Below are 10,613 nucleotides of genomic sequence, written 5' to 3'. Positions count from 1 at the left end.
TAACTTCGCGACTAGCCGCCAACTGTTATTTTCACAGACTCTGACTTTTGGACAATAAAGCAATTTGGTTTGCACTGTTCAACTGCACCGTTTGTATAGCCACATGTGAAAAAACAGCGAATAGATAACTTTTGCGACTTGTTTTTGTTAGCACTTATCAACGCGAGGCGTGCTCCCGCGCTGCTTTTGATAAACTGTCAGTATCACGTTTGTTTTTAATCTTATAATGTGTTTACTTTAATGTTTGATTAAATTATAAGTTAAATTAGTTGAATTACTCAATAGTAATAAGATATTTACCTACTTTGTTGTTATGTTTTTGTATTATTCTTTTTCTATCGTGCGGTCAAAAGTCAAAACTTCAAGTCTTCTTTCTTTTAGGGATTTACCTAGGCGCATAGATTTTAGGTAATGAATAAATTAAACAGTATTTAATCATATAACATTTAATTAATAAAATACTATGAAAACAGATACAAATGTTTTGGTTCTAGTAACACACAAATGACTCATATACAAGAATCAGAACAGAATAAACGTAAAGCTATAACATGTTTCGAGAAGATTCTATTTATACCCAAATTTCGCAAAATGTTCTGCTTGGGTTTTAGGGTCGTAGCCTGTAGGGAACTGGGGGTTTCTGGGGAGAATGGGTTTAAAAAGGTCATCGGTTCCAAAAAGCTCTTTATTGCTTGGGACACTAGGTCTGAAGTTGTTGTCAGGGAATCCAGCTGGATTGTAACCACTGGGGTAAGGATTGTAGGGATACTTCGAGTCTGTGTTGGGGAATTGACCAAAGGGTCTTGGAGAGGTATTGTAAAAGGTGCTAGAAAAGTTATTGTTTGAATTATAAGGTGATGTGAAATTTTGTTGGTAGTTGGTATTCGTGTTTGGGTATTGGCCAAATGTTGGACGTGGAGTGGTATTGTAATTGGAGTTGCTCGAGAAATTGTGGTTGTTAGGGTAGTAAGGTGATGAAGAATTATGTTGGTAATAAGATGGTCTTTGGCTTGGGTTATATGATGGATTATGTGGTGAGTTGTAAGGTGGGTTTTGGGGTGTGTTGTAGGGTGGATTTTGGGGTGTGTTGTAGGGTGGGTTTTGGGGTGTGTTATAGGGTGGGTTTTGGGGTGTGTTATAGGGTGGGTTATGCGGCGTATTATAAGGTGGATTGTAAGGTGCATACGGTCTAGTGTTATTGTTAACGTTATATTGATGTTGAGAAGTGTTTTGTCCTGGGTAATATGGCGGTCTTTGACTAGGGTGATACGAAGAAGAGTTGTAATATGGATTGTAACTTGGATTCAATTGAGGGTGCTTGGTATTTGGAGGATAGTACGGGGGTCTCTGACTAGGGTTGTAGTTTGGACGACTTGAAGTGTAATTTCCCGGGTGTATTGATGGGTAATTTTGAGGGTGGGGACCATTTGGGTTTTGAGAATTGTTGTACTGCACGTATGGATTCGGGAAGCCTGATGGGCCATAGGTATTTGGGTTGTAAGATGGGTTAGGACGCCCAGGATACGTGGGATTGCTTGGTGTGCTAGGGTTTTGCCACTGCTGGTTATACGGGTTTGTCTGACCATACTGAGAGTTGCTGTTGGGCGACGAGTTGTTGTAATACTGGACGGAGTGCGTTTGGTACGGGCTCGGAGTCAGGTTCGGGTAAAGCTGGTGCGACGCTTGCCTGGGCACACGAGTCTTCGAAGGTGAAGTCTTCAGCAACAGTTTCTGAAGTTTGTCCTCACTGTATACACGTAGCAGAAGATTCTCTCGCGCTTCATTGGTTAGTGGTACTTTAATTTTAAACGGCAGATTTGGTGGTGGATTTTCTGGTTCATCAGGGTGTAAATCGTCATTGTTTTTCTTGATTATTTCTTTTGCGGGTTCTGCGTCTACTGCTTCCACATAGTTAATACGTATCGAAGAACATTGAGCACTCAACAAAACTATTGTGACGAAAACACAAACAACGCGTTGCACGAACAGAATCATTTTGTCAACTGACTGTATGAGGTTAAACTTATTAAACGATAATCTTTGAACTCGCATACAATAACAATCTCATTTGTGAGTGGAAGACGGTTGTCTCTCATCAATTGGTTTTGAACTTTATTTTCATGTCAATAAGATGCAAAGTCAACAGTTGTATGTTTAAAAAAGCCGCCTTGCATACAATTTCAAATACCTTACCTATATTATGGCGAACTACATAATATTGACATTGTAAATACGAATAAAACACAAACGTATAGTTTTGGACGATTGGACTTGATTTAAATTGGTGGATAATATTATTAAATCTAAAAGTATAGTAGCTATGACACTCTTGTTATGCGTGTAGGTATGATATCATCACAACAACAACGTAATCTTTCATTAGTCATTTGATTCACAAGGAAAAAATAAGATTTTATTAATACATAATCGCCCGTATTCACAAACATTACTATGAGGTCCCACAGTGCGCGTGGACGCACAGGGTGACAAGCGAAACAATCACAGAGCTCTATTCAACACTGTGCGTTCGATTTGCTGCTTCACATAGCAAGCATTGTTCGTGAATACGGGCGAATAGGTAGAAATAGGTATGCGACCCTATTACAATGGCTTATTGTTATTGCAAGTCGTTGGCACCTTCAAATAATAAAGCAAGTACCATAAACGTCTAGATGGGCTGATGATGTTCAGAAGGCAGCTGATAAGATAAAACATGCAAAAGAATAAACAATACAACTTTGACAGTGTGCAAACATCGTGATCTTTCTGGGAAAATACCACTGTTACATTTTTCCTTAATCTGTATCTTCTTGTATGATGTTACATAGGTTAAAGTAAACAAACAACAAAATCTTTCCTCTTTGTAATAATGTAGATATATTAACTTAACTAAAGTATCTAAGGCGCTAACTTACAAATAGGGTAACAGTACTAACAGTGTGCTTTGAGGCGTGGTAGGTACAAGGCGTATTGTGCACTATGAGACAAGACTTACTATGCTCCCATACAAGGTGACGTAATTAATTTACATAGAGGCGATACGGCTCCTAGTGTAATGAGCTTTTAGCTGCCTTTGTTACATTTTTACCTTTATAAAAAGGAGGGACCGGAATGTTTTTACGTGATTATCTCGTTTTTGGCTGAACCGATATTGATACGGTTTTCGGAGTAGTACCTATTGGTTACATTCTGGAAAAGGTTTTAATATACTTTTTTTTGCATAAACTCGTTGTAACGACCATTTATTTGCACATGTAGATTAACCAAACATACCTTTCCTGGGGATTAAATTTGCTTAAAGTAATGAAATTTAAATGCATATTTTAATCGATTTGCTTTAGGTAAGTCTAATGTCTGACATTAGTTTGCTACAGCCTACTTATTTACCAACATATGTAAGCTGGTAAATAAATAACTAAGTAAGTACTTGGTTTGTTACCTCGATCTATGTAGTAGATATAGTTAGTTCGAGTGTAATGTGATTCATAAAAATCTTAATACGATTTTGCGTACTTAATTCTTGGACCAAACTTTATGTTGAGCTTAAAATTATGAGCCCTTATAAAAATATCGGCTTATCGATACCACATACGCTGACTACACAATATGTGTGAATGGAGTAGAGAAACAGTTACGTAGATTTTATTAAGGTTACGAATAATTTGTCGTAAACAAATCTACCTCTTCAAGTAAACTAATATTTGCACAAGGTGCTTAAAATAACACATTGTATTTTATCTCTTGTCTAAGAACTTACATAATTAATTAATAAAATCCTCCTATATTCTTTTGATTAAATTCGGTGCGGCCGCGGGTTTCAAGAAAGTTCCCCCGGTACTACTCAACCTTCACTGGTTGGGTTTCATTGGAGGCGCCGACTGGTTTCCACTAAATGGGGAGCCTCGCCCGCTGTTCTGCGGTGCACTGGTTTGGCGCTTTCCTTTTCAGCAGGTGAATATGCGAGCCCCGTATGGAGCCGCTCAGCCCATGCCAAGCTAGTAGATACAGCACTGAATGAAACCTGCCGATTGGTTACTGGTTGCCTAAAACCGACACCGGTACAAATGCTGTATCCGCTGGCTGGAATAGCGCCCCCAGAGATCCGCAGAGCCGTCGCGACCTCCTCCGAGAAATCGGCCATGCTGAGTGACACACGGCACCCACTTTTCAATTACGACCCTGTGCCTCAAAGGCTAAAAAGCCGAAGCAATTTCGTAAAAAGTGTGTCCCCTCTCCTTCATGACGATCAGTCAAAAGAGAGATGCAGGTTATGGCGCGAGAGAGCTGATCTCCCCTGCCCTTTTGTCCCTATGTCTGAGAGTCCTCCACCTGGACATGAGCTCCCCTGGCTTACCTGGAAGTCTTTAAATAGACTTCGGACGCAGGTTGGCCGTAGTAAGGACAATCTGGCCAGGTGGGGATTCTTGGATGGCTTGAGCATGGAGTGCAGGTGCGGTTTTGTTCCCCAGTCGATGAAGCACCTGATGTCATGCCCTGAGTGCCCAAGCAACTGCACTCAGGAGGATTTGATGAGTGCTACTGACAACGCCACTCTTGTGGCGGAGTTTTGGGCTGACACTGTGTAGGTTTGTTGTCGACACGAAAAGAAGAAGAATTGGAGGCCAAGCTTAGATCCTGGCTGTACTGGAGTTCCAGTGGTGGGATAAGTCTCGGATAAGTTTTGTTTATTAGTTTGATGTGTTGAGGACTAAGTAAACATAGAAATCTTGGTTGACACAATCTTGGTGGAACTACTTCACCTACTCCCACTGCCGTAACAATAAACTGTCTACATCCGATCACATATTATACTTGTGCTTTTTGTACTCGTAATAAAAGCCGAATTTGAATGAAGAGCCGTTACAGGAGTGCTTTTGACGTTTCCCATAAAATATTTATGGTGAAAAGATACTCGAAAACCGCGTAAAGCGAAAAAACGCAACATTTTAGTGGTTCGCATCCCAGTTCGCGCATAACCTCTATTTTACGATTGTCGGCGTGTTGTCTGTGAATTCTTAATATTGTTGAAAGAATTGTCGACGTATGTATCATGACGTCAAGATCCATACAAAAATAAAACAGCTGTAGGTATAATATGATATGACCCAGTATTTTTGACTTGAGCATGCTCAATAAGCTGTAACTGAAACAGGCATAATACACCTAATCGTAGGCTTAGATACTAGCGGCCGGCGGCGATTTCGTACGCGTGGACCCCGTTTTACTCCCTTAGAAGTGGAGTTTCGTAAAATCCGTTCTTAGCGGATGTGTACACCCTATAAGGAACCTACCTGCTAAATTTCAAGTTTGACAAAAAAACAAAAAGTTTAACATAACACCTAGTTATAGTTTCTGAGATTTCGTGATTTATCAGTGAGGTATTTCGCTTTAATTTATAAATAGATTCCCTATAATGTATTGATACTTACTTAGTTATTACTTAGTATAATATAGCTATAGGTATAAAATGTCTTGTGAGTTGATCCTATACCTTAATATTTCAAGTGGAACCCAAATCGATATCTTCAAATTTTATTAAATTCGAAAGACTTTTAAGTAATTTACTTTGCTTGAACAAAATTGACTATAGGTATTTTCCATTATCTAAGTGTTTTTAGGAAAAATCACTGAGGTTTACCTAAACGAAAGCTTTTAAACGATCTGTTAAGAGTTGCTGGTTCAGCAATTTTTGTCCATTCTTGGATCTAAGCAGATTTTAATTTTCTGTTTATAGAGGTTTTTCAAGTATTTTATACAAAAGCCTTATCGGCAAAAAGACGCAAATTATAAAGTTTCGTTTTACGTAAAGTATTTCATCCAATAAAGATTTTTACAAGTTTTCTGACATGCGCGATTTATAGTTATTTTAAAACATTTCAGTTCAAAATTGTCCTCTGTATAAAAACTAATTTATGTTAAGTCTATCATCCAGTGAATTTTCTTAGAAAATGTACTGTAGTACTCGTAGTAGACAGATATTTACGTGAGTGATTATATTAGTAATCATTTCAGCCATTTGAACTTTAAGTTTTGCAAAACTTGTAAAGGTATACTAGGTACCTAAAAATAAACTTATTATCATTTTCTCGCTCCAAATTTAGATCCATATAGCGAGTACTCAGCCGGCCAGACATTCTTCCTTTGTGTGGCGAATGGATCAGTAGATAATTAACTAAACCTGATTAAAGCCCATTTGCGATTGCTTTGTTTGATAAATTGAATAGGATTCCGTTGTTCATGATGTACAAAGTAGGTTACAAATGCTAACTAATGGCTAACGCTAATAGGGATGTTTCCGGGGTAAGAAGTAAAAATTTTAATTAGTCAGTTAACTTATCAAAAAATACTCGACACGTATTTTTCACATTTCAAACTAATGAAAAATTAAAGAGGTAAAGTGCGCCAAAGTTCAAAAGAAGAGGCGTCAATGACTGCCTAAAAGTGCATTACGTTGTGACGTCGCGCGGAACTTCAACGCACCATAACTTTGTAATTATTTTTTTGATAGAAAATTCAAAATATACGTGTCCAATATTTTTTGATATTAAACATGACAGAACATAGGCCTCCCCTAATGCTTTCCACGTTGATCGATTGGTAGCAGCCTGCATCCAGAGCTTCCCTGCTACCTTTACGAACGCAACGTGGAAAGCACTAGGGGAGGCCTATGTTCAGCAGTGGACGTCCTATGGCTGAAATGATGATGATGATGATGATGATGAAACATGACAGACTAAAAAAATTTTTTTAGGAAACTAGCCTATTGTCTGTCTACTTATCGACCAAATGGAGTAGAATTGTTTAACAGCTTAATTTCACCTGTGGTTGCAGGTTTGACTCGCGTCATAGTCCAATTTGCAAGCTTAGGCTACCACCAAATCAAGCACATAATATTGCCCTCACTAGGAACCGGTCTGGGTCTGAGGCAGGTGGCTTTACCACTAATCCACAGATCTAGTAACTATAGTCATCAGATCTAGAGACTAGTCACAACAAAAGTGCTCAAATGTTATAAAAATAACAGTGTAACAGCAGTTTGAGGTTAGCCAATATTATGATAACCTCTTGTTATCCACCGCGACGTTTACCAGACCTATTCATTCTTGGAACTCTAGTAAAAGTAAGCACAAATAAGCAGTTTTGAAGATTATGTTTCTGTGTATTTTCCAATTTGTTTTTTTCCCTAAGACGATTGTTAGTTGAATGAGAAGAAGGCATTCATCTTCATAATCAGACTAGCCCTGCTAGGCAAGGAGATTTCGATTTCAAAATCGCTTCACGGTCCGAAGTACTCTACACAAAATTTTTACACAGAAACGAAGCATTTTCGGGTCTTTTTTATCGCTAAGCTAAAATTCATGAATTATTAGATATTGTACATAAATTGCTCTTGATTGCGATTGTTAAACTTTTTCGTTGCATTATTTTTAGGGGAAAGTACCTATAGACTAGCTACTATACGAAATATAAAGGTGGTTCAATTAAGCTGCCGGTCCTATTTTATTTATCATACTTTGCCTTATATGTCACTCGAAAAATGAATTAATTATAATCTTTTATTGCCAATTTTTAACTCAATCTGATAAAAGAGTAATGTTAATTGTCATACAAAACCATTGCAAGTTCAAAAAAGCTTCTAAAGCCTGAGCTTTCAGAAACCACACAATCATTCGTAGTAGAGATTGATTAAACGCGGCCGTGAGCTCTACTAGCGAAGTAAACTCATTTTCGTAGTCCTTTGATCGCCGCAAATAGTAAAAAACTCTCGGGTGTACTTTACAATGCATTTGTTACGGATATTTGACTAGAACTCTGGATTTAAACGTTTGAGACTACGTTGTGATTAAAACTCTAGTTTGGTTAAAGAAGAAAATGTTTGTACCTACGTTACCTACAGCTTTTTTAGAGTTCGTTCGTTCGTTTCAGCCAAATGACGTCCACTGCCTGGACCAAGGCTTTTTAGAGTATTCATAGAAAATGGGAGTGGTTTTGATTATCGTGATTGCTGAAGTAATTAATTATAACCTGGCACTCTATCTATGATACTCTAACATTGTAGAAATATTAGATCAATAATCTTTTAAAAGCACATCATGACTGCAAAGTACTAAAATATTAACGTTGACTTCCTCATAAAATAAACAAATGGTATTCGATGGCTCTTGCATACAAAATTGTAATAAATATTTCATTATTTATTCACCAGAGAATGCAATACAATACTGGCGTAGTGGTGGGCTGTGCTCGATAAATATTTAAATCAACAAGTGTATCAACAACGGAATGGTAATGTTGATCTCTTTGCAATATCGATAACATAGTGTAGGTACAACTACAGTAAGCTTACTCAGTCAAGTCACTCACTCGCCTAATGGCAGTAAATAACTTCCAATTATTTCATACACTATTTTCTTGTGACTCAGACCGTTAGATGTGACCACACAGTCGTCGACAGCAAATTTTTGTTCATTTATTTATAGTTAGTAACCGCTACTTCTTTATTATGAACAAAATTTATAATTTGCTTGCGAAGATTTGAACTTGCTAACTTTAAGATGGATCAAAGTTAACTTGACTTTGCTTAGTTCCTAAATCCACTTTAATATCGACATGCAATAAAATTGAACTCCTCCGATTAAAAAAAATCTCATTGAAAGAGTATGTAGCCATAAATAATAACTGCTTGTTTAATTCTGGTGTCAGAATAGAGGTTCAAGTTTAATTAGTAATCCTACTGTGAATATCTCTACTATGTAAACACGATGCCATTTTCAGAGAACACTGGAGGTCTGATATAAATAAATCAATTGTAAATAATGCACGTTAAGTGGTTGTTTATTATTTACAACTTTGGTTTTCATTCAGTTATGTACAAAGTATAGGAAATAAGTTTCCTATTCTGCAATACTTTTGCATATAATAATAACCCATCAAGTACCAGACAATTGAGAGACAACAGAAATCAATTGTTACTGTGGTCTCATGCAACCGCTTAGGATTCCATTGAGTAGAAATCGATTATTATATTGTAAAGAATTGTGAGTATCAGAATCTGTATTCTGAAATTTTTACATAAAAACTTATCGTTATCGATTAGAGATTGTCTCATCCCTAATCTAGCTAATTGGGTGCTAGGTATTGGACACCATTATCTCCAGGGATATCAAATTCACTGCGCTATAAGTCAGGCGCTCGGGTCTGCTTCAGCGTATTTAGTTCGCTAACTAAACAGCAAAGAATTTTGTGGCAACCTACAACAGGACATGCTGTATGTACTGATATTTACTATGTTATAGACAGTTATCAATACTTAAGAGCCATTTTACATTTTCGTGCGAATTTCTAAGATTTTGGAAGCATGAATTACTATCTTAAGCAACACCCAGAGATTATTTAATAACTGCGAAAGATAGGTCAATCCTTGGTGTTGACCATTAATGAAACGGATTTACTAAAACTCTTTTGCTTAATTCACAGTGCCCCATCTCCCACAACCATTTTACGGAAAAATTGCCGCAGACTCATTTTCAAAGTCCTGTATCTATTATTTATGCTCATATAATAAGCTTAAAAATATATGGTAATCATCGGACATATATTCTTGTAGTCCATTAATGAAATAGATTCTTGAATTTCATTACCATTATTGAGTAAAATCTAAAAATAATTTGGCAAATTTGAAGATTAACGTCACATTTTGATCGTGGTTTTTGGTTTAAAAACACAGCAATAACTGCAATAAAAGTATCCCAAAATAAAGAATATTCATTGTAGAATTGATTTCTACAGTTATTGTTTAAATATTAGTAACCACTTTGTCAAAATATTGATGTGAATATCAGTATAAATTACAATACGCAAGCCGACATCGATTAGTATGGCGCGAGCGCCCGTCAAGGCAGGACCTGTGTCATTTTTCCCGCCGTGACGTTTACGTGCGTTCGTGTCGTGAAGCGGTGATTTGTACGGCGACCAAATGCATTTGATACTATGCCGAGAGGCTGTTTCGAGTCGGCCGGCCGAGCAGAAATTGAAATGATGAATTTTAATTTCTTTGACGGATCTGGGTGTAACTATGTATAATATGTAGGTACCATGTATTTAATTTAATAAATAAATTATAAAAAAGTATATCCATTATGCTAGCACCCTTAACACAAGCATATTGGTTGCCTACTTTTGGACTAGATGGCGCTGTGAAATTGTCCAAAGATTTGTTTATTTATTTATCCGCTTTGAGTTTTGTTTCGTGAAGAAGAAAAAGAAGCGTTTTGTTTCGAGAGGGAAGCTTTGTTGTTAAATCTATAGTAATAAAAGAGGAAAGATTTAATTGTTTGTTTGTTTGTTTGGAGGCAATAGGCTCCGAAAAAAAATTCTTTCACGATTTAGAATCCTAATTTTTTTCTATGTAGGCTATAAATATTTTCAAAAACTTTAGTCCAAAATCTTTGATAAAATTCGACGTTTAATAAATAAATTAGATAACATATTATTAATACTTTTTTTTTCAGTACGATTTTAGTACTTGTTTTTCAGAAATTCTACGATTTAACTAAACTTCTTAAGTGTTTATATTTTATGCATAATTTATTAACTTCTAAAATATACATATA

The 10,613-nt window shown here is 36.7% G+C and overlaps 1 protein-coding gene across 1 annotated transcript; it reads right to left on the bottom strand.

Moving 5' to 3' along the window:
* Positions 1–430: 430 nt before the first annotated feature.
* On the bottom strand, positions 431–1,999 carry LOC135081761 (uncharacterized). Its single transcript, XM_063976552.1, has one exon. The coding sequence runs from the start codon at positions 1,993–1,995 to the stop codon at positions 568–570; it is 1,428 nt and encodes a 475-aa protein (XP_063832622.1). The 5' UTR covers positions 1,996–1,999; the 3' UTR covers positions 431–567.
* Between the last annotated feature and the right edge of the window lie 8,614 nt (positions 2,000–10,613).

The sequence above is a fragment of the Ostrinia nubilalis genome, chromosome 20 (assembly GCF_963855985.1).
Source record: "Ostrinia nubilalis chromosome 20, ilOstNubi1.1, whole genome shotgun sequence".
Taxonomy (NCBI): Eukaryota; Metazoa; Arthropoda; class Insecta; order Lepidoptera; family Crambidae; genus Ostrinia; species Ostrinia nubilalis.
The sequence above is the reverse complement of the archived record's forward strand: the minus strand, read 5'-3'. Positions and strand labels throughout refer to the sequence as shown.